General features: G+C 50.0%; 1 protein-coding gene across 1 annotated transcript in view; it reads right to left on the bottom strand.

Annotated features, from left to right (window-relative positions):
• Window positions 1-466: 466 nt before the first annotated feature.
• Window positions 467-25499, bottom strand: part of LOC119109676 (uncharacterized) — a 71277-nt gene continuing 46244 nt past the window's right edge. The window contains exons 15-21 of the mRNA XM_037233398.1: window positions 24831-25018; window positions 5433-5562; window positions 4726-4892; window positions 3527-3665; window positions 2224-2382; window positions 1581-1751; window positions 467-1232 (exon numbers count right to left, since the gene is read on the bottom strand). Of these exons, the coding sequence (XP_037089293.1) occupies window positions 995-1232; window positions 1581-1751; window positions 2224-2382; window positions 3527-3665; window positions 4726-4892; window positions 5433-5562; window positions 24831-25018 (1192 nt within the window). The 3' untranslated portion in view covers window positions 467-994. The remainder of the gene's footprint in view (window positions 1233-1580; window positions 1752-2223; window positions 2383-3526; window positions 3666-4725; window positions 4893-5432; window positions 5563-24830; window positions 25019-25499) is intronic.

Raw genomic sequence — 25499 nt, 5'->3', positions numbered from 1 at the left:
TAATGCCGAAGACATCTCAGCGCATTGCATGCTTTGCATGCTCCCGACCCTCCAGATAGTGTTGTTACCTGTTTATTTTTTTCTTTCCCGTACGCTTGCGAGGCGGACTACTGTTCCAAAGTATTTTATGTCGAGAGGTACAGTTATTCTCTTTGACTGCGGCAGACCCATGACAGCCACCTGCAGATCCGTTGGGCTTCGAACGCACCGTACTAGACAACTGTCCGTACCGCTTAACGGAGCGTGAAAAGAACGATGCTGCAAAAGTATTGCTAGATAGAACGCCCAACATGTTTGAAGCTCTTATCTTCAACACGTCTTAAGTTGTTCACAGCATATCAGATCTGGTGACTCAGATGGCGTCCCGCCTCATGCCTGGTTGTGTGCCGCCCCACCGAGCGCCGGCCGGTAACGAGCGATGGATCAAGTCTCAGAAGTGTCGACGGCGAATGATTGATGAGCTGTATTTCTGCCGACTGTCGATCCCTGCTGTGAAGCAGTTCGCGTACATCTCACCACGTCAACGCTACTCTGTGTCGCAACCATTAGGCATTCACACGCCAGCGTGGAGGCTGGCGCGCGGCCTCGGGCCTTGCGACGGGATACACGGGAGGGGCGCGCCGTCCAAGCCACGGCACGCCGTTGCCTCCCAGCTTGCGTCGCATGCGTGGCCGTCACGACAGACACCTCGCGCCGACAAATCTCTGAGTGCAAAACCTTCAGTGAGATAGACACCAATACGCAAGAATGGGTGCTGATCGCCGCCACCAGAAGAAGCATACACATGGCTATGACGCGCGTCTCTTTGGCGTTTCGCAGACTCGCGGTAACCGTAACAATCCACGCAGGGGACGGGCTAGCCACCACAGCTTCCCGCGGCGTTCGCTAGATGGCAGCACGGGTTCTGCCGTAGCCGACCGAGGTCTGCGCCGTCCTCAGTCTGTGTACTATACATATAATGCCGCTACCGTCGGGCCGGCCGTCGCGGGCTCGGTTAGTGTTTGTCCTTGCTCTGCTCGCGCTCCAGGTCAATGGTCTCCAGCAGCTGGTTGTTGATTGCAGCGGTGCCGGCTACCGAGCCGACGTCGGTGGCGGTCGTGTTGACGTCATCCACAATGTGATCGGTGGAGTTGCGCGTGAGGTAGGCGTACCTCTGTCGGTAAGTGCAAGGCCGCCAGGCTGTGTCCAGGCCGGCATTGCGGTACAGCCCGCGCCGCTGGGTCACGTGGCACCTGTAGGGTACAACGCACCGGCTAGCCAGGTGATCGACATTGACTCAGCTTCTGCGCAGGGCGATCGACGTGTTAAAACAAGCACAGAGGTCAGCTAGGCGGCCCCAGCGATTCCCAGATGACCGAAAAACCATGAGCAAGTGTGAATGAATGGTAGGAACTCGCCGTGAAAGATTCACAACTTTGTCGTAAGCTACTGCATCCCTTGCGCGATATGGGGGCGCGATGAGACGACATGCCTAGGACAACTTACCCTGATAGGCGAGCGCTCATGTGCGTTCTCTATCCGCCCTCACATGCGGATAAGGAACCGCGTGCTCTGCTCCCAATGGGTGCCGTTGTACGTACGTCTCCATGGCCATGTGGGGATCGACCTGGCAGGGACTGTCCGGGTCGCAGCAGTAGTCCCAGACGGCCTCGTTGTTGTCGGTGAAGCAGTACCAGTAGCCGCCGGAGCGGTCAATCCGGCACGGACCGCGCGCACACGCCCGGCCCGAACACGTCTCCAGGTGGCCGTGCCTACCGGGCCCAGGCGTGGGTCATCACACACGGCACGGCTCGTCTGCTCCCGGCGGGGCGGCCAGCCTCGGGGCGTCACAAACAGCACCGCGTGTCGGCGAACGGTCACACTGGGACAGAGCTCAGATGGTTGGACGTGCTGCCGGCGGGGCTGACACGCCAATGGACTAATCCGCAGTCCTTCTGGTCGTGCTGACCCGTAGTCGTGCTGGTCGCACTGATCTGTAGTCGTGGTGGTCGTACTGATCTGTAGTCGTGCTGGTTGTACTGACCTGCAGTCGTGCTGGTCGTACTGGCCTTTAGTCGTGCTGGTCTTACTCACCTGCAGTCGTGCTGGTCGTACTGATTTGTAACCGTGCTGGTCGTACTGATCTGTAGTCGTGCTGGTCATAAGGACCCGCAGTCGTGCTGGTGGCACTGATCTGTAGCCGTGCTGATCGTGTTGACCTGTAGTCGTGCTGGTGGTACTGACCTGTAGTCGAACTGGTCGTTGGGCCGGTCGCACTCGCGTCCGTTGCCGTGGAAGTCGTAGATCTCGAAGCTGGCGCGTGGCTCCATGTCGCGCGGCGAGAGCTCGCCGATGCGCAGGTCCGTCAGGTGACAGGAGAAGGCGCGCCCGCCCGGTAGCACCCTGGCGACGCGTCGGGTCGGCGTCACCGGGCGCGCGCGGCGCCGCCGTGGGGAGTGGCGAGATTACGGGAGCTAGAGGGCGTTGTCAGCGTGTTTGGAGGGTGGGTTTCGTGTGTGGGCCCGCCCCGACGCGTTGCGATGGGACGGGCGCTCTTACCATTCCTGTGATCCGTTCCGCATATTGTCTTTAGGAGATGGTGTATTACTGCTATCAGTCACACTCCTGCCCGAACGAGGGAGCCCATGTGGGTTTTTGGAGCTACAGCGTTCAGCAGGACCGCCGTAATTATCAAACAGCCTGTGCGCGGCCTAGAACTGACGGGTCGTAAAGCGTTGCGGCAAGCGGAGCCTGTCCTTCGACAAGGCAACGGTCCATACCCTGACGGGCGCGCTTTGGGGGCGTTACCATAAAAGCTCCGTTACGTCGTGTGGGGGACTACGAGTTAGAAGCAGAGCTAGAGGGGTGACAGGCGGGTAGTTCTATCACTATGTTACAAAGCAGACATGTGCCGCGAGACCCCCCACACCCTACCCCGAAAGATCTCAGGATTTGATCTCAGGATCTGGTCTCGGGATACAATCTCAAAGTCCTATCCCAGAATCCCATAAACGTGGGACGCTATGGGATCATTTATGCGTCCTTGGCCTCCAGGAACATATGTCTGGATACAATATCCGTCAGTTGCTCGAGGTCTTTCATTCATGGCGCGAAGGGCGCTCTGCTTGTGCGACACAAGCAGGGGTGTCACTTTCTAAAATCAGTCGGGGGAGGCTGAGCAAATATAGCTGGCTAACCTACCCCCGATCCCGATTTATTTCCTGGTTTTGGCCATCTTGATACGCGCACCTGATAGCAACATAAAAATGTTTAGCCTGTTCCAAAATAATTTTATGTTAAGGAATGAACTGGAATGAGAAACGTCCATTTGAAGCCAATGTGATGGCGATATTGATGATCAAATTGATAGTGATGCGATCAGGTACCTAGTGTACATACAGTTAAAGGACACAAAGTGATACTCCCACACACAATCACGGTGCCATAGGTCATGCTAAGGCCAATGCGCTGCATGAGTATGTGTGGCGCAGCGTTTCGGAGCGCGCCGGCTCGGCACCCGGCACTGACCCGATGACCCGGCACTGACCCGAATGAGAAGGTCTCGCAGCGGAAGTTGCGCTCGTCGCGGCAGGCCTGCTCACACTCGGCCAGACTGCGCGCAGTGATGTCACGCCGCACCGCGTTCACGTTCAGCAGCGTGTTGTCTCGCACGCGCAGCGAGCAGTCTGCGGGGCGCGGCCGCCACGTTAGCGAGGTCGCCCACCGGGCATGACCGCCGGGCCAAGGCCGCCGGTCACGGCGCGCGCCGTCCTGCCGTCACGGCTCGTGACGCGCCGCCGCCGTTTGGCGAGCGCAACCGGCTGTGCGTAGAACGGGACTGTCGCAACAGATGAGTGTCCCTCACGGTGGGCTGTCGAGTGAAACCTACTCACTCTATAAATGCGAGTTGTGGACTGAGAGTGGACGGAACTCGTCGATTGAGATACATTGATTTCACACAGGGAAGCATTTATGGATCCAGCGATCAATATCAACCTGTCCGAACCTAACGCACGTCCCCTAAAATTTGTGATAAAGCTTGGGAGACTATCATTGCCATGAAAGAGACAAAATGCCTTCATACTTGACCAAAATATGTTTGATTGTTATTATGCACGATACTTGAAGTGGAACCTTGTGTGCTTACGTCCGCTTCATTTCACCCCATTTTCTATATTTTGCATTTATATACATTGTTTAGAGAGGCCTTGCAGGACAGTGTCATACATTCAGAGTATTCCCTACTTCTTCGTTCTGTTCATAAAATGTGCAACTCGCTCGGCATGGTTCAGCTTTTCTTTCCACAATTACAGCGAGCAACAGAAGGTTCCTAACAAACAATTGGCGCCAGCCCGAAACAATGCTTCACGTGGTTTCAAGCAATGCCAAAATATTTTTCTTCGACCTTCTGAGATCAGAAACATCTATTATGAGACTTTGTCTCATATTTTAGGGGTCATGGGATTTCTGGTACACCTAGTATATGCCTACTTACGTATACTTACTACTTTGTATATACCTGCTATATATATATATATATATATATATATATATATATATATATATATATATATTTGTTATTATCGTCTGCCAGCGATTACTCACGTCACAGAACAGCCTTGGCACGCTCAGAACAAGCACCAGTAGTATATTCTTTAAGACTTAATTTGCAGCCCGCCGTCAGCCTGGCGTTTCGGAAAAGTATGCGTGACGCGCCGCAGCAGTAATGAGCCGAACCATACTCACAAGCGTAGCCAAAGTTCTGGGAGTCGTAGAAGCCGTTGTCCCAGCCAGAGCAGTACGACGAGGCGTCCTTCTCGTAGAAGTCCCAGCCGGCGATCGGCCGGAATTGGGCGTAGTTGGCGTAGCTGTCCATGTCAGTCAGCTCGCACACCGTCTCCACGGGGTCGCTCCTGGCGGCGCACGGGTCGATGACGTCACCACGGAGCCAGGTCGGAGCTCCCGACACTCTCGCGGTCGAGGCAGAGCGTGATATCTGGGCTTCCACGCCAGCGTGGAATCATATGTATCAGTGGGGATCAGTTTTGCTCGTTCACAATGCATGGGGTACCTATTTCCGCACATTGGTTTCAATCCTCGCCAGATTTAGGTACGTTGAAGTGAAAAAGGATACTACATTTGAAAGAAGAGGAGCTAAGGCAATGTCTGGTCTTTTATACTATGCTTAATTATGACTGGATGGATTCAGATGCACGCATATCAGATAGAATACAAGATAGCTCGCAAGTCGCGTCAGGTTCCCAGATTGAGACGGATATGCGCATATCGTATAGGGCAACACGTGCCGGTTCTTTACAACTTGGGCGCTTTAAAAAACGCGCGCAAGTTCTTGCGCCACCTGACGTAGATGCATTTGGAGCCCCAGCCTTTTCTTCACACCGTTTTGCAAGTCTTTCTCAGTGCGCTGAATGAGGGTGCCGAGCTCGGCTCACCTGAAGTTGAAGGAGACGCATCTGCGGTCGCGGTTGCAGGATTCCTCGCAGTCGCGAAGCTCGCGGGACCGGATCACCTGCAGGATGTGGTTCTCCAGCCGCTGGTCCCTGCGCTGCAGGCGGTAACACCCTGCCGAAGGCACGCCCGTCACTGCTGCGGCTGGCAGAGGAGTCGTGAACTTGATGCCACGGGTTCTAGCGACGTATCTGAATGGCACGTGTCATTGTACATTGGAAGTTTAGGGAGCTGACAACGGTGAGTATTTCTTTAGATTAAATATAATATACAATAAAGAGTACTACTTTGGATTGGCGGTGCGTTTTCAAAAAGATTATGGCTGAACGCCATACTGGTGAACGCCAAAGTACGCAGTTTTTATTTGTTTAATTTTCAGGACAAGAATAAATCTGGGACGCCTGAACATTTCTACAATTTTGTGCTGAGACGTACTCGTAGTGCTAAAGTGGAAGAAGAGAGCTGCCAAGATGGCGGACAAGCTTTTAACAACGTTGGGCGGTACGCCATGACGTTTCATGTTGCGAAAGTGGGAGGGCGCATCACAATGATCTAGGTGACAGAGATGAAGGATATAGTCATTCGGTGGCCACTGCCATGCGCTTTGGACAGCTAAGGTGCACGTTCACGCGAGCCTTGTGACGATCCATTGTTGGGCCGCGCGCCAGCAGCACAACGCACCGAGCCGGCACCAACACCCGATAAGTACATCGATGATACTGAGGGTATAAACAGGGCGTGTTTGAGAGAAGGTTATATGGGAAAAAACTGGATGCAGTCATGCGCAGTGGACGGGCTGGAAACAAAGGGGACTCGATTGTGATTATTTGGGCTGTAAGAATCTGCGGCTTCTCGGTGGGTTGGCGTCTGGAAAAATAGAACTGCATACTACGACGCTATCATAAAACATGGCGGATATCCACGACCTGCAAGTACGGAAGCCTATTACCACGCCAGGTATACCGATTAACACGTCATGACTCGTATCGATTGCCTTCAGCATTCTGTCTTCGGGCGGAAGGAAACGTCATTTAACGACATCCACGTCCACGTCCACCGTGCCAAAGGACACGACATTTAAGCATTGCTGCCTGCTAAAACCTCAGCCTTCGTGACTGCGTGAAAAAGACGCCAACTCAGGTTGCCGGTGACCTTGCGTGCGTCAGGCGTCGCTGGCTGGCACCGGTGCTGATTGCGTCGGGCACCTAACCGGAACAAACGACTGCACCGTATTTTGGACTCGCGAGTCTTGGGAGCAGTAGACCATAAGCTATACCATTGCCCGTGCCTCTTATTAAAATGGCGCAGTAGACTGCACACTCTCCAGGAACAAACCGTGCGACCACGGGCAATCAAAACCAATTTGCTGACAGGGAAGTAAGAATGGCTGGCACATTTGTCATCCTGTGCAGTGCTCAGGATTGTTCAGGTGTACAGCAGGCGCGGGCAAACACCGAGTCACCGTGATCGGCAGGCTATGACCCCGTCCTTACGTCTAGCTGAAGCCGAAGGTTCCGCCCCAGGCGAACGCCAAGCCTGCGGCCGTGAATGCCATCGCCGTCAGGTTGCTTTACCGTCAGTGGAGCTCGTTGCCTAAGCAATGCATTAAGACAGAACACCCCATCCTTGCGCAAGCCGTCGCCACAAAACATCATCCCACCCCTGGTGACCTCTCCCTCCGTTTTACCCCAGTGCGCGGTCCGTTTTTGTGTTCGCCCCGCGTCCTGCCGTGTTTGTCCCGAGTGGCTAGCTCAGCGGCGGGCCGACCGGACAATCGACCCGGAGCCTCACACCGTGACCGCGTGGTGGCACGGCTCTCAGCGGTCCTCCCCTCCTCGGGCAAGATGCCGCCGGCCGTGCGGGGCGCTTTCACTTTTTCCTGGTCTATCAGCGGAGCGGCTGACAACGTTCGGCGTTTGTTTTCGTTGCACGTGCGACAAACGTGGTCAGCGCGTCCGGTTCGCTTGCGATTTGTGGCCCTTCGTCAAAAGCATGCGGATGCGTAACTAACATTGCAGGTTTTGCTCCACTTAAGTGCCTGCATTCGCTGGTGCCGTAAAATGGGCTGTTGATTCACCAAGAGGCATGCTTAATTTCGCCAGGACTAACATCACCGTCACGAAATCGTCAAAAAAGATGCAAGTGAACCAAATTGTTTGCAGCAGGAATCATGCCGACGAGCTTCATGGAGTGGGCCGTTTAGGTGTCTGCTCTGGCCGCAACCCTGGCTGCTGTCAATGCTTGCCGGTCAGCGGCCGTGGGACGGGCGCCGTGTCAGTGGACGGCCGGCCGGCGCGGCGGGGGCGCAGACGCGCCGCGGTCGGACCGGCGAGCACCGCCGCGGCCCGGCTCTGCGCCGGCGCGCTGCACACACCAACCTTCGGCTTCACATCCCGCAGTCCAAGACCCGACAATGGTGACACGACTGGCCACACTGGCACAAATGCCGCTCTTTCACTGAATTGAAACGTAGGTGCAGGACGTGTTAGTCATACGGATATGACTGCTCCGGCACAAGTGGCTCAATCAGATGCCATGCGCACATGGCGGCTGGTCTGTGGACATTTTAGTCTGCGTCTAAAGCTTCCGCCGGAGATCAGACGCCAATGTCGCGTGGAAGTTTGAGTAATTAAATAAAAAAAAGAGAGAGGGAAATTTGAGACCATCCCAACTAAGTAATAGGTCTCCAGCTTGTGTAACGAAGAATGTATGGTTGGTTTGCGGACACAATGGTCGTTTGAGTCCCCATTGTAGCCTGCACTGCTCAAAAAGGAAGGGTGCCGGTAGAGAGGCAGTCAAGCTGCGGACCTGGGAAACCACAGATTCAGGGCTTGATTCCCCGCAGCACCCGTCCTTGTCGCCAGGGCGAGAGGCACGCGACATCATATAGTCTCAGCATTCGTAGATCTCCAATGAAGACTCAAAAATAGCCCCATCGGATTGTGATGTTACTTAGCTGCTCACGAGCAGATTGGATGGCGGCGGCTCTTCTCGCCCTTCGGCATTTCATTATCCCAATAACTCAGCCAAAAGACGTCATCAGAATACACAGACACCAACATGCATAGGGTGCAAGGCTTCCCACGTCGGAAAGGAGCGTAAGCATCGTTCAAAACAACAGAATAACATTCATTCTTTATTCGTGTCTTAAGTTAGGCGTTATACATGCTAACGACAAGTCGCCAAGTTAGACCACACCAGTACCATGCAGGGCTGCTCTGCTGCACTTCCCAGTTGAGAGATGTATGTTAACATGCAGTCCAAGACTAGCACCCATGCACAAAACGAGGACGCTAATGTACCATGCTGCTATTTGTAAAATTTCTGCTTTCGTTTCTCGTATTCCCTTTGCAGCGCTGTGCTTGATTCTCCTTCAGTGAAATAGATCCTGACTTTAACTCGCAACGCACGCGGCTCATTGTGTCTTCGACCCTGAGGAGTGCTGTACAATTTTGAGTCCACCCCGATCCCGACCAAGGAATTAATGGCTGGAGTCTGGCATTGGCTCTGAGGGGGTCAATTTCTGCGATAACACCGATTTAAACTGTTCTGTGGGCTTTACAGAAGCCTGCATATGCTATTTATTCTGATAGCATAATAGATGCCCATGACTCCTCAGTTTGGTCTCCACATGACATTACTGGCTTTTTTGAAATTATATAGAAGCTGTAATATATAAGATGATTTCGCATGTGATATAAATATGTATATATTACTATAGAAGCTATGTATATATAATTTGCCATTATATGTCATATTATGACCATGTTATCATGACTATCAATATGTGTTCGCATATACGATTCTGCTTAAGCCGATTCACGGATGGTTGGGATGGGTGCCCGAACCCGACCCTCAAAAAAAGATTCAAAGGAGCTGATTTCACATGCTCTCAGCAAAACTTTCCTTGATTACGAGGCCTTCAATGACTCCAGCCGTGAGTCAAGCACGAGACTGACTCAGTCTGGAAGGCATCAGAATACATCAAGATACAAACATTCAGGTGCATAAAAACTTTAAACCTCGTGCTAACTGTCCACCGGTGGCTCTACAAGCCTCGGTGCCTGTGATACCCTGTCGCGATCATTTCGACACAGTCAGGTCTCGCAAGGTCGTCTCGTACCGGCTGGCCAGAGGCAAGGTCAAGCGTTCCGCCGCTGCCCGTGCAATAGTCTGTGCGCACGTGGCGTTCCGTAGCGGCACACAAACACGGCGCAGACACACAGGCTGCCAGCGTGCGCGGCGGCTGTGGCGCAAGTCCACCGGCGATGACTGGCCAAATTCCCCCACGTCCCTCACACTATGTCTGGCAGCTGACCTGCAATGACAGAGCCGGGCTGATGTCATGCACATCGTGACGACGGCGCAGAAGTGGTGAATATTCTCAAGCCTTGCGTTATAGTATTTGTGTGTGGTCTTGTAAGGCAGGTTTATGCTAAAAGCCCGTTTCGGTAGGTTGATAAGTACTTCATTGTCTGTTTAGTCGCCTTAGACAAACATTTTTTAATGCACAATGCGATGAAGATTAAAATGATGTGTGTTTTGTAACACTCTAGTAAAGGATATTTTAGACACAACCCATGATCGTGTAGCCCAAAAAGGCAAAAACACAACAAACATATGTGGAGTCAATGTCGCTATACACACGCATAAAATCGAAATTCAAACACGAGACGATGCCACGCGGTTGATATAAAAAAGATGAAAACGTTGCTTTGCTTTTGCATATCAAAGGCTTCTTACTATTTATATATATATATATATATATATATTATATATATATATATATATTATATATATATATATATATATATATATACGTTATATCCGGAATATATGACGGGAAGCTACGTCTATATTACGTTAGTCACAGGTTCAAACTTATTCATTCTTTTCTAAAATTTGAGATCGTATAAAGCATAGCCATTTTTGAACCGAGATGGTCCTTGGTCTTGTGCACAATTTTGGTTGTCACCGGAGCGTGCTGGTAAAGGACAATACCAATTGTGTGGTGGCAGCCGAAGTGATCTCCTATGGGAGTGTGTTGAGTCCAATTGTTGGCGAACGGAAGAGTTTTACTGAGGCGAGGTCTGAGGGGTCTTTTTGTTCATCCAACATATTACATTTAAATTGCATTTTCACCGAACAAATTGCACGCAAGTTGAAAAAAAATATCAGATGATACACGTTCACATTTTAAGCTTTCACAGCAAATGTTGCAACTGTTTCTGCAACATGAAAACCGTTTAAGCAACGTTGGCGGGGCTGGGTTAAAAAATGATCGCAAATCATTCAGTGCTAATTGTAAGCCTTCACTTATTCTGGGCGGTAAAATATAAACTTTTTATGAAGGTGGAGCAACTATTTCCATTGGATGGATTTCTGGGATCGATCCTGACCACACGATCCGATCGTCCATTTTCTGTTCAACGACATAATTTTGCGGCAAAAGTTCAATGTGCCACAGTGCTTGGCAAGGCCCGTCCGCCCTCTGACCTGGGCTGACCTTGAACGGCTGCTACTAGCGGCCGCAGGTCATCCCAAGCAGGGACAAATAGCGAAAGCCGAAGCGGCTAGAACACACACAGCCCGCCACGAGTAGGTTGGGAGGCAAGCACTCCCACCAATGGAGCTATGAGCCGGAAGTCTAAGCGTGTTACATTGAAAATACCAAAAATGCTGATCAGACGTCGTTTCTACGATCGTGTTCTGCTAAAAGCAGCCACAGGACGCGCTTCCCGCAGACCATTTTGTCCAACACCATTAAACATAGAACCAACGCCGGTACGCGCCAGAGGCTGGCACAAGCTAAAAAAAAAAACAACTTACGAACATCTCGTGTCAATTCGCTGAATTAGGCATACAGAGAATGGTACCAGTGATTGTAAAAAATGTAGCCTTTCGCCGCATGTCATAGGTATCTCAATCTACGGCAACCCCATCCCAGCTCCGGTGTTTTTCAATTTGAATTTTAGGGGTGGGGGGGGTGTGAGTATATGGTAGGTATGTGGGTAACAGAATTTAGGAGAGTATATGGTATGTATGATGGCAATTACTCCGCGTCGTGTATATGTTCTGTGCGCTCGGCTTCTTGAACTACGCGATCATAGGCCGTGCCCGATACAAACGACACGCGATCATAGGCTGTGCTGTGCTGTGCCCGATACAACTACGCGATCATAGGCCGTGCCCGATACAAACGTCACGAAACACGAGATATCCTAGATCAAAACGATATGACCTCGCATTAATCGTCTAGCATTAATTGAGAAGTGTAAGGAGGTAAACCTATATCAATGAAACGGCGTATTTATATGCCTTGCGTTCCCCAAGACTGGTTGAGCCTATCGAAGTCGTTGTATTCCCAGCCCCAATATCACTTTCTGCTACGTAAGTCTGATTGGAATTGGGTGGAGAAGACACTTTGGAGGGTAACAGAATATCAAATAACTTAATCCCATTGAAATACCAAATCTTGCCGAACATCCCAAAACTCCCCTTGCCAAACGCCCCAAAACTCCCCTTGCCAAACGCCCCAACTAAATCATGACAGTTCATTTTGTTTTGACGTCACACATTAGCCTCCCCCCACATGAACTTGCCTCCAAACCCCTTAAATCTGCTTCTACTTTCTTGTACAAAGACATCGCTATCGTATAGAGATCTGTAATGCCTCAGACGCCCTTAAGAATGTCATAATGTAAACTATTGGATTGGTCTGGGACGCGACATATCTAACACAGCTTTCCTTTTGAGAACGGCGTTGACAGAATGTCGCGCGCATTGTGCGCAAATGGGGCTGCACATGTGTCAATGGCGCCAGTGATCAATCAGCGCGTTTGGTGTGACATGGGGTGCGGCTGCCGTTCTTTACCCTACCCTTCCAACCGTGCCGACGGTCTACTAACACCGTTGGTGAATACATATCGTCCAGCGGCCAGGGAAGTCGAAAACACGGTCGTTAAAAGATGTGCAACAGTTCGTAAACAAGAACGGAGAAAAGACTGCAACGCGATTTGCCTGCGCCTCGATTGCCTCTTCGAATTCCTTGGGCATCCGAAACTTAAAACAAACCACGTGCTCATAACTAAAGTCATTATGGTCTTATTTGCTCGAAAATTTAACCATAGCTATGAAAGTTCAATAATCTCCTATACCCATGCTTGTTAAACTTCGGGTCCGACATGCTTGGCACGTACCGCGTGCCACCGTATGGGCTTTGAACCAAATGGCCGTGAGTGTCTGGCATCGTCGGGTTCCTAGCCTCCTGAATTTACAGGTTATGGTGTCCCGGATTTTGGGGGGACCCAGGAGCGTGGAGCAAACCCCTGCCTTGCGGAGAGCCGCGGACTTACTCTGTTTCCAGCCATCCAGCGAGTCGTCCAGGACGCCGGGCGCCCGCCATGCCGGCCGCACCCTGCCGGGCTGGCCGCGGGGCCGACCGACGGCGCGGTCGCGACCGGCCGAGACCCAGGGGTCGTAGTAGCCGCGCTTGCCGGCCTCCTCGGCCACGAACGTGACGAGAGTGGGCCGCGGCCGCGGCAGGGGGAGGGCCGGCTGACGCGGCACGGGGAGGACCGGCCGACGCGCCGGGCCAGAGATGGGCTTGAAGTGCGTGTCGTGCTGCAGGTGGTACTGCGGATGGAGCTCGCGGTAGGAGGTGAAGCTGGTGGACATGTGGCAGCTGGTGTAGAAGTACTCGGGCGGTGGGCACTGCTGCTCAGCTCCGGCGCCGTCAGCCCAGCTCCAGCGCGGCTCCACCAGCGCACTGGTTGGCAGAGCCTTCTCCTTCTTCTCTTCCTTGGCCGCCGGCTTGTCCTTGTCGGCGGCGGCGCCGGCCGCGGCCAGCGTCGTCAGCAGCGCGAGCAGACGCCAGCTTGCCAGGGCCATAGTGGGAGTGGCGTGTGAGGCCGGCCGGGACGCTGCTGCCGCCGGGGGAGTGCCGCAGGCTCTGGCCGGCCGCCGGCCGCCGGCCGCCTGTTATAGACACGCCGCCGCGCCCGCTCGCTGTAGAAGGGCTCTGGCCTTGTGATGCCGCCGCTGAGCCTCGGGACAGGCAACGCCTCCGGGTCCCATGGCTCGCTTTTCAAGTATGGCTCATGTTTTGAGTCCCTGTCATGGCTGTAAGAATATGATTTTTTTTTTGCATTCGGTCGCCGTCAGGATTGCCGCTTTGGTATTGGCTTTGTTGAATCGGAGGACTGCTCTTGCAATGTCTCACGTGAACGGCGATGTCAAGGAAGCGGGTTTCTAAAATTAAGAACATTTTGGAAAGTAATGTGACAATCAACACGACCTATAGAAATTACAGTCTTGTTAGCTCTATATTCATTATTTTACCACATTGCACGCGTATTATATCATAATACACAACATTTTTCATTCTTACTAACTGTATTATAGTTACTACAAGTGGCCAATTAATGCACCTAACGGAGCTGTATTGTTTCCATTCATCTGACACCATCACAAAATTAAGGCCGTCGCCTATCCGCTTAAATGCACCAAACCCCTTTCCCCATTGTTTGGGAGAATTTGACTAAACGGCACAGCACGATGCATGTAGCCTTCGCCCATGAAGCCTGGCACTGTGCAGGCGCTAACCTGCTGTGAACGGCCAAGCCTCTCCAAAAAAGGTCCAACATTCCAAGGTACATTCAATGGCCAACACCGCTTACCTCAGTTGGTGTTTTCTTTCAACAAATAGTAAAATAAAGGAATCCCATTTTTAGCGGGCAGACCGACGATGTTTCAGCACGTGGAGATCAGCTTCAGACGTAAAAGTCTCCAGCGCTTGGGTTGGGGCTCGAGCTTACCTTAAATGTGATGCTGATTCATATGTTAAGCTAACCATGTTGGCTGATTGTTCTCACTACGGAAAGCTAGCCTGTCTCTGCTGGTTTCAACACAATACCACCCAATGACCAGAACCGTGACAGATTGTCTGTCAACAGTATGTCGAAGGCCATGGAGGCTGACTCATTTCAGACCGACTTGTTCAATCCCGTTATTTCCTGAAATATTTCCTGATGTAGCGTAAGCAGCTTTTATGTTACCGATATCTATCCATTATTCATATATATATATATATATATATATATATATATATATATATATATACCAACCTTTTGATTGGGTGGATTTATGGGATCAGAGCTCACGCCAAGCAGTACTCTTCGTAGAAACCCTGACCACACTGTCGGATCGTGCCATTCCAGTTCAACGGCAGTTTTGTGACGAAAGTTTAACACGCAGCACTGTACAGCACGGTCCACCCGGCCTCTAACCTCATCTGACCTTTGGTGACCACTGACACTGCCTACACCCACCCATCCGCTATGTCACGGGTAGGATGGAAGTATGGCGTTCTAACCAGTTGAGTTACGGAGACGATATTGCGGACATTAACACGCGCCCTTGTGACCGGTTGGATAACCTTCTCTCGGGTGAGGAGGTCAGTTTGACCCCCCGAGATATCAGGAACAAAGAGGGTCTGGCACAAAATTCACAGGGTGTGTTGGCCTGTACGTGAACTCACTTGGGTCAACATGTGATCCTCCTAGGTCATGACCTTCGGGTCAAATAAGATGAAACAAGGCCAAACTCAAAGTTGATCTCCAGCGTCCTCAGAACCTAGATACCTGTTCTAAGCAAAAGGTCACATGCTCATTCAAGGTAAGTGATCTTGTTTGACCTTTCGAAGGTCATGGTGACCAAATCATGGAAGACTGCTTTGAGTTTTACATTTGAATGAGCGACAACGATAAAGCTGTATGTAAGTATGCTCTTTAAAACAAGATGCTGACCTCGGTCATTTTAGGTCAGTGACATATTCTGACCTCTTAAAAGTCCAAAAAGACCAAAAGTCCATTTAATGCGCTTCCTGTCATCAATAAATTTGAGATGAGCGCCAGAACCCCCCCCCCCACACACACACACAGCAAGCCCTGGAGTAACAAAACAGGTTAATCTTGGCTTTGGTCTGATCTTCACATCTGACCCTAGGTCAACGGAATTTGGTCATCCAATCATTGTGTTGCTAAAGAAAGTATCTCAGAGATGTATGGCTTCGTCTAACACTCCGTTGTTTCATCAGATTGAAAGATATCCTTGAAATTGACTTCGCTGAATCCATGGCCTGACTTTAACGTGCCGCAGGTCAGCGACCTTACGAGGTACATCCATTTTTTGGTACCACACCGTTCGCTATTCGATTTGCTACAGCCATGCAATATTTGACGCGGCTACGCCGCACATTTCAGAAATCATTCCGGGAAAACCCTCGATGGGGGGGGGGGGGCAATTTGGACCACGCGCCCGAGCGCGTGTTAAAAGATGGCAACAAACGTCTCCCACAAATTAGACCAGCTTCATGTCTATATTATCTCCGAGGGATCTGAGAGGGAAGTGATGAACGAACGTGCATAAGAGCGCCGAAAGGCTCTGTAACCCAATTATGTTCCAGAGCTCAACTTGCGTTGGACAAAATCAACTCAGTGAACGTACTTATCTATATTTGTAGGCTTTTTTACACTTGCCTGGGTGTGTTTACGACCCATACTTTGCGTATATATATATATATATATATATATATATATATATAGATAATATTATATTATAATAAATATGCATTACTCATGCTGTTAAATGAGTCAGAAAGGCACGATTTCAGAGCTAAATGGGGGAGCTTAACAGCTTCAACGATTCAAATAAAGCTCAGTAAAAAATTATAGCCTGTGTGCAGGGGTGAGGGAGTTTCTTTGAGAACTGGGGTCTCCCAGAGGCATATTGGTCGCGTCTTGCCATGTAACACCACAAACACAATGCTAATCTCAAAACTTATCCCGCCGATTCCAGGCACCCCCATGCTCCCCCCCCCTCCATTAATGTAACAATGTCGGTCCGCCACGCGCGCTCCGGTTGGACAGTCGCTGCACAGTCCTGGTGTGATAGTGACGTCAACTTGACCTGGGCCAGAACACGATCTGTTTCATCCCTGTTGTTTCCAATAATACAGAAAGCAAACGTTCACTTTAAGCCCCTAAACAACTTGTGCAATGTCGTCAATTTTCCGTCAGTTACCACGTGTGACGTTGTCTGCTATTAGCTTAACTCAGTTATAGTCAATATACATATATATATATATATATATATATATATATATATATATGATATGTATATATGTATATACATATGATATATATATACTATATATATATATATATATATATATATATATATACTCATTACTCTTCCTACTCCTGGCCTTATGGGCATGGAGTATCACGCTGGGAGAACACTCGCTTTCTGAGTTCTGAGTTCTGGATGCAATGTCAACCCACTAACCACCACACATGACTTGACCATCATGCAAACCACAAGAAAACAATCCAGGGGCCAGCCAACCGAAGAACATAGCATGAGGACGCGGACCACCGGCGTTCCCGGATGTGAGCGCAGCCTTGCGGCCCGACAAAACGGCTACCGCTAAAGCTTGTGCATTTTCTCTGGAGCGTTGCAATGTGCAAGAGGTCTGCTTGACGTGGAAGCTGTCGGGAGATATCACTTCCGCACCCGAAAATTCATTCTGCATGGTCAGCGGAGCTCAGCCCCTGACAGGGAGACACACCAAACGCTTTACTCATTCGGATTATTTAAGCACCCACGTCATTACGTCATTGGTGTCACTGTCCTGATGGAGACCACAGCCAGTGAAGGCGCCGTACTCGTTTAGGGACGAGGGAAAAATGAGCTTGACTTGACTCAGACGGCGAAAATGCCAGCGGGAAGCAAAGGCGAAGGGAGTTGAAATTTCTAGCTGAAAAAGTCGTAAAGGCGCTCAAGATGTTCCAGAAACGGCTGCAAGTTCATGGTGTCTTACGCGGGCCCCGATGACGCACTCACACAGGATGTGCACCAGAACTGAAACAATGGGGACCAGCATCGATGGCATTGAAGATAAGACTCGCACGCTGGCATTTGAAACCGGCCCAACAAAGCCTGGACACACGACACTGCGGCCTTGCCACTGCACCAGGCTTAGCTGTCAACAGATCTGTGGACAGCTCGCTTTGCCTGCAGAATGTCGCAGGCAGCAGGCAAACTATCCATGCTGCAGACGCTTGACCACCGCACTCCAGCGAGTGGGAATGGATGGGACATACAAGTTAAAGGTCGCAGGTGTCGCAAATAGTTGGACCATGCGATACGAGTGATCGTTGATCATCGCAATGGACGATTCCCTTGGATCACTTTCCCTTGTTTTGCTTTAGACCCAGGATATTCCACCATAACGTGATTTAAGCATCGTCACATGGGCGTTTCTATAGGCACCTCGCGATAAATGGTGACTCACAGATGCCCTATATTCCTGAAACTAAATATGCTGGAGCCCATCAAGAAGCATCGTCCCATAGGTCCCATAAGACTACACCTCATAGCTATCCATGCCATCCGCGCAAGTAATCTTTCACAGGTCAGACCAGGTAACTGAGTAAAATGGGCGCTTCACACTTTTTCCCACCTTCAAAATTGTACACACTGACAGTGGGTAAGTTTGTTTGCACTGCCTTGGCGTACTGAACCACATACATACAGAAGCACAGCACAATGGTGAGTCGCAGCCCGAAAAAACGGCGCTGGGCGACGCTTGGTAAGCTGTACCATCACGTGTGAAAATCAACTGTGGCACGTCACAACCCTCTAACGGAAGAGCAAAGGTTATTCCCGTGCAGACTTCTCCACTTGGCGCTGTAAGACGCTTCCCAACCGACTTCAGCTGGCGGCTAGTTTAACTAACAATTTGTCGTGCCAGATCACGGAGGGTTAAAAGTAACCATGACTACTGTCATACTTGAATAGAAAAGCCAAAAAAACATTTGACGGCGTTGTGATCGGGTATTGCATTGTGAACTACGATGTATCAAAATTCACTGTTTTCATACCATGTGAGTGTCCCAGGTGCACTTTCTAGTGTCATGCATAATGGTAACTATTCAAACACAATAGTTACCGAGTACAAAATCTTATTTCCCAAAAACATCTGTCCTGATTTTTTTTTGTTTATTTAATAATTTTTTGGCGACTGCCCTTCCAAAATCTATAAAAACACACAATCTTCAAGATTAGTTTTTCGAATCGCTTTTAAAACGAGCCGGCTACAAACTGCCGACCTGCTATAAAGCGTCTATGTGCAAACGCTTTTGTGTCTTTGTCGCATTATTTTAGTATCGCCATAGCCCTGAACTGTCAAATATCCGATCATGCATCTCATTATTCTACGTGCGCATATGCGACAAACGAAACGATGTTTTGGGAGAAATAGCCGATACAACTACCGCACTCGATGGCGGTGCCAACTCGTGCACAGAAATCGATATGAGTGCCAGTGCAACTGTATGCTTTTGATCCAGTCGGACCGCTTTCGTCCCGTTTCGCGAAAACCTCGGCTGCAAAATACCTATTGATACGCCGGAATATTCGTTAGACATATTAGGGACATACTAGGAATCATTAGTTTAAACTCGTGGCTGTATTGTCATTACGTAGTCGTTGGCATGCAGGAAAATCAGCTCGGAATTTTGCGCCGACAAAACTGGGAAAATTTGCAATGGTGGGCGTGTTGGGCGATAGCCGCCAAAGTATTGCGAAATTCGCACTGCATTTGAGTGGAATATGGTCCTGTAAACTGCGCGTTACGTCTGTGTTAACTGCATGAGCCCCGCTAACTCAGCTTAAGTGCCACCATTTCATATTACAGATTGTGTTCAAAAACCGCGACGTCGCCGCTTCTCGGACCATTGCTGCCGTGACTGCGGGTCTGATAGTGTTGGTCTGATTGCTGGCGTGACTGTGGGTCTGATGGCGATGTCACTGGTGCTTTACGACGCACTCATTTGCTGAGGCTATATACCATCGTCTGCCTCTCGCGCTGGCAGGGAGCTCGGGCACCGCGGGGAATCGAACCCCGTACCTCTGGTTTCCCAGACGCACAATAGTTTACGCGGACGTGTTAGCCACTAACTATCGGCACCCCTCGAACTGCATTTAATTCTTCTCTATCTCACGCCGGGCTTCCGAGCGATGAACCCGGTTCTGACACGCCTTTTAGCGGTTTTATGCCATTTGCGCATCTTGCATTTCCCGTTTTAAACCAATGGCGTACATTTGCGCATGCTTCTCTCGTCATCTACCCGTGCGAGACGTCACATTTTGCCAGGATGTATTATACAACCAGACCCGCGAGGCCATTGACCCTCCAAAGCTGCAAAAACATTCAACCCTTCACTTGAGTTGTTAAAAATAGTTACAGCGAGGGACAAAAAGATGTTAATAGTATACTAACGATTTGCCTAGCATTATAACAAGTCAACCTGATTATTACACGCAGGCGATGTGATATTGCACTTTAACGCGGTAATAACGAAGGCTTGCAAGCGATTTTAGATGAACATTTAAGTCAAATGTGTAGACGGTAGTAAGCTGTTGTTGTGTACCGAAGATATCAACTGTCACCCTTATGATAAAAATAAATCAGGAATGGGCTGAAAAACCGCCGTCCTGAATGACAGGAACATAACCTTTGATGAGACAGTAGTAATAGCCTTATTCTTCGGAGAAAAAACCAGCAGAATGAAATTGTAGATGCGCTGTTATTTCGGTAACATGCCTTTATCGAAACGAATAGCAGAAGAAGCCTTTACGTTTTGATCAAGGCATGTTGCTAAAACATTAACTCATCTGTATCTCCATTACCCTGGTTTTTCTCCGATGGATAAGGCTATCACTGCTGTCTTATTTATGTACATAATGTTCCTCGCAAATGCACTTAACAACTTACGAAACATGGAATTTGTTGGAAAAGTCAAGTACACAGACATGGGTATCGTTAACAAGCTTCGCGAACATTTCATATCGATATGTCCTTGACATCATAGGCCAAAGTAAACGTTTCTCTACGGGGCTTATTTTTTATCTCAAAAGGTTTTTACTTGTGCTGTATGGTGTCTTTGTGTGACTAATTAAAGTGCTGTTGCACCATGTAATGAAGTTTTCTCTCAAATAATTTTATTAAGATTTAAGCGTTACGAAAGCGTTTTTTTCCTCGAAAACTCTTCACAGAGTTTTAAACCCTAAGAATGCTATTTTTCTCAAAGGGTAAGTGCTTGTGTTGTATGATGTTCTCGTATGATTATTTTCAAGTGTTGTTACACCATATGGGGAAATATATTTAGCTCGCATGCCTGCGAAGAAGAGGCGTCAATAACGAGCTGTCCGAACATCAGTGGACGTGAAACAAGGAAGCAGAGAATTCCTGCTGCATAATATGGCCGGTAAATGTACAACGACGATGACAAGATTATGTACTCAATTCCCCCAGAGCAGTGTTGCTTGGCATTTGGAACCCTTGACAAGGTTTATGTACCGTTAGGTTCTGGACCGGGGCATAAAAAAGCCAGCACACTACAACAATGCTGCAGGGCTGTAGCAGCCCTAAACTACTTCTTGAATGAAATATGCACTTTGATTCCTATCAAAACGAGCAGATGGTCACTAGACGTGCACTGCGCCAGTGCGCAGTTAGTATAATGCAATTAAACACTAAGCGGAAGTTGCAAAACCTATGCAGCAGTAGTCATTCGTCGTCTGGGGCGCACGCAATAGGTGCCGTCGATTCATTAGGAATGTCTAATTCGTGTGAGATATACCGCGTCTGTGGTCTTTCACCGCTTCAGCAGACCGAGAGGCTGTCTGTAGCGTTTGCACTCTAGTTCATGACCCGCACTGTCTGAGCGTTTGCTAGCTACCGACATCGCCAGTCCTGTCTATTTGAGCGTTTGCTGGCTACAGACATCGTCAGGCCTGATTGTTTATGCTAACTGCCGGCATCGCCAGGCCTGTCTAGTTCAGGTGCGAAAATCTCTAAATGTAATAATAATAATATACGTTGCCCGTGCCTGCGATCAATGAATTACATAGAACGGAAATAGTCATGGTGGATGATAGTCGATGCTTGGTTGCAGTAATGTCATCAGTTGTGTGGAGCCGCCTGGGGCCTGGCGACAGGGGCTTATGCATTACCTGCGTAACACAAAAGTCTAACGGCTAAAGTGCAAAAATCCAGCCCGTTTTTTGGAGTTACGCTAGCAAGCTACAAACGCGCATTTGCCCTCAAAAGCTCATTCCTTGTTTCATCAGCCACATATGCTGTACGTTTCCAATGTGTTGCTGGTATTTCTTCCCGTGTCGCAACGGTGCTGCTTTCCACCACGCTAAATGATCTGGGCAACCAAAAACGTTTGGTGCAGTCTGGTGTGACTACCTTCTCGCGGTTAATTGCGTTTCAGACTACAAAAAAGAATTTTGTCGTGAGCATTCCTCATTCACACTATAGTCTTATGTGCACGACAGCTCACAATGTCAGGAAATCGTAGAAGTATTCACTTGTATCGTTACATATTAACGTTGCTGCTTTGCGGAACAATCTACCAAATAAAAATAAATCAAACAAGACCTTAACCTTACCCTCAAATAGTGCTTGAGTCTCATGTATGTACCACTTGGCACGTATGCATATGAATAAGTAGCATCATCTGTGCCCTATACACACGTGCGGTTTACGTTCTTCGCAAAAAGGCGTACCCAAGTTGTCCTTCCTCAAACTGTGCACAATCGAAGGCCCATACACGACTGATCAGTCTCCTGTATGGTCAAATTATCGCACTTTTTATCCCAATGTTCCTTGACTATCCGGTGATACTTGAGCCTGGATTTTTTCGTATCCCACCTGCTACAGACTCGGGCACTTCCACAGTCCCAAGGCATTACACCTTCCCAGGCGAAGCTCGTCGCTTTGGCAGGATTCTGGCCATTGCGGATTTTTTAACGTCCATGGAGGCCAACTGGTAATTGTTGAAACCTTGACTGCTTGGGCTTCATTTGGATAATCTGTGGTCTTTCCTGACCGTTTCGGGGCTCTTTGACTATCATAGGGCCTCGATCATCTGGGGCCCTCGACTTTCGGGTTTTTCAGCTTGTGGTAGGCTTTTGATCCTCTCATTGGACCTTGGTGAGATAGGAAACCCTTTTTAATGAGAGCTCATGATCGTTTCGGACCCTCCAGCGTTTGAAGTCTGCTTATTTTTTTAGCCCTGAGCAGTGCTTGGAGCCTACTTCTTATACTGAAACGTGCCCTGTCTCGAGACCCCATGACCATCCAGGGACGCTTGCCGGTCTCGGAGCCCTTGACGACCGATGAGTCTCCAGAATATTTGGAGATCTTTAATGTCTGTAGACGCTGGGCCGTTCCGCGGTTCTCAGCTTTCTGCCAAATAACCACTTGTTCAATTATTTTATTTATTTTTGCTATCTCGGAACAATGAGCTTTGTCATCGCCTTTGAGACTCGAGCCCCTTACATCGATGATGATGATGAGGATTTGGGGTTTTAGGGCGTATCGACTGCTGTAGGTCATGCAGCGCCCAATCCCCTTACACCGGAAATGAGCCTGCCCGTGTAGGTCCGCTTTGGCCATCCCGAGTCTGTAGACTCTCCCGACCGCCACTGATCACCTCCGCGTCTCAAACCGTTTAAGAAGCATTCTCCTTTTCGACTTTTTATTTTTGCTTTCTATTTGGAACCTCTTTCACGATTTTGGCTGCTTAGCCATGGCCGAACCCCTCTGCAATATCGCGAACCCTGACAGCTGGGATACAGACAACCTAACCTGACAGCCGGGATACGGGCAAACTGACCTTCTTGGACCTTTCAATCATCGCAAATCTTTTGACCAGTCTACTAGTCGAAATGTCTTTGCCTAGCTGCAAAATTTCTTGGTCCAGGGGCCTGCACCCGTGTTGGACTGTTCAGAAAGAAAAAAAAACAAACTCTTCACGGTATGAACGTGGGCACACGCACATAAAATGTCCGCGGAGAACATGCTCCTCACCTGATTCATGGCATTAAAGTGACTAAATGTTGGCAGCTACCAATTCCAAGTAGACGAGTAAAAAGGAAAACACCGAGAACATGTGATGTTGCTCTACGATACGTCAGAACCTGCGCTCGCCTTAGGCACTCTGCTTTGTTTTAGTTGATCTGTTTAGTTGTGTCACCTCCTGATCGTGAAATCCTACGTGCGCCCCTGGTTATGAATGCCGCCCGGCTTTCTCTAACTCCGTTGTTTCCGGGACCCCTACCAATCTAATGGTCTGACGTATTTTTCGAGAGCTTTTGGGAACACCTTGTCGGTGATCCCTTTTTTCTGGAGGAGGGGAAAAACACTTGAAAGCTTCTGAGGCCTCCTTCAGATAAGAGCCCAAGCACATACTTTTGTCCCCATCCAAACCCGGGGATCTGAAGCCGGGGAGCGGTGCATCCTTGCTATCATTCGGACGCGTCGTCACAGATCATTTCTTTACATTTTGGTATCATCTGCATGATAATAATTATAACCCATGTCAGCCATTACCTTAATTATCCCCTGTACGGTACGTCACACTGGCATCAAGTATGGCCACAAGTGTCACCTAGCTCAGAAGTGTTGTGATCATAATCCCCGCTGGGCGCAATCTGTCGGTGTAGAAGTCATTGGACACCGTTGTCCTATATAACGCAAAGTATGGAATGTAGTGTCGACGTTTAGCCTGCATTCGGCGGGTCAGTCGATTGCCACCCAGCACGCTTTCTTCACAGCATGCGTGGCTGACTGTGCCAGGCGTCCACATCTTCAGCCTGGTGCGGACACATCAGCCGCCCACATCTTCAGCCTGGTACGGACACATCAGCCGTCCACAGCTGCAGCCTGGTGCGACCACATCAGCCGTCCACAGCTGCAGCCTGGTGCGGCCCCATCAGCCGTCCACAAATGCAGCCTGGTGCGGACACATCAGCCGTCCACAGCTGTAGACTGGTGCGGACACATCAGCTGTCCACAGCTGCAGCCTGGTGCGATCACATCAGCCGTCCATAGCTGCAGCCCGGTGCGGCCACATCAGCTGTCCACAGATGCAGCCTGGTGCGGACACATTAGCCGTCCACAACTGCAGCCTGGTGCGTACGCATCAGCCGTCCACAGCTGTAACCTGGTACGAAGGCACGAACCCGCGTGCGGCGGCAGAGAGCGACGGATGGAATGGGGGCGGGGGGCCGTGCGGAGATGTGGAGGGCCGAGAAAGAGAGAAGAGAGAGAGAGAGAGAGAGAGAGAGAGAGAGAGAGAGAGAGAGAGAGAGAGAGAGAGAGAGAGAGAGAGAGAGAGAGAGAGAGAGAGAGAGAGAGAGAGAGAGAGAGAGAGAGAGAGAGAGAGAGAGAGAGAGAGAGAGAGAGAGAGAGAGAGAGAGAGAGAGAGAGAGAGAGAGAGAGAGATCCGCCGGACGGAACTGACCTGTGACCGCGCCGGGACGGCCGCCGCCGGGACCCCCCGTGCCGGCGGGCAGACACTGGCTAGAGCTCGGATCCAACTGGAACACGCCCCAGCCGGGTTGGCGCTGCACCATCAGCTCCAGCAGCATGGTGATCTGCTGTGCGTTGTCACGGCTCAACAGGCAGTTTTCGGTGCGGCTGTAGCCGTTCCTGTGGAGGAGGAGAAGCGGTGTCAGACGCGCTGCGCGATGCCCCGGCCGCTGCCGCGATGACAGGAGGTAGCCTGCAGATATCGCACGTGCGACTCATGTAACGGCATGCTCTTCGCTGCCGGCATGTGCAATACCGAGCAGAGCATCGATCATCTTTCCTGGACCACGACGAGTAAAAAAAAAGAGTTGTGTTCCTTTCATCTACGCACACGACAACAGGATTCCTAGCAGCTTTGCACATTAGTTGGTCACGATAATTTAGGATGGCGTGACATTTGCTAAAACATGTAATCAAGTACCCAACCCTTACAATGTCCATTATTGGAACACAGACATGGCAAACATAATCAGTCAGGAGCGAGAGAAGTTGTCCAGGGGGGGGGGGGGGGCGGGCTCAGAGGCATAGTTGTCCAGGATAAGGAGAGCGGGTGGCGGGCTCAGAGGCACAGTTGTCCAGGAGTAGGAGAGGGGAGGGGAGG

The sequence above is a fragment of the Pollicipes pollicipes genome, unplaced genomic scaffold (genome assembly GCF_011947565.3).
Source record: "Pollicipes pollicipes isolate AB1234 unplaced genomic scaffold, Ppol_2.1 Scaffold_7231;HRSCAF=8579_pilon_pilon_pilon, whole genome shotgun sequence".
Lineage (NCBI taxonomy): Eukaryota > Metazoa > Arthropoda > Thecostraca > Pollicipedomorpha > Pollicipedidae > Pollicipes > Pollicipes pollicipes.
This window is presented reverse-complemented; position numbering and strand designations above follow the sequence as displayed.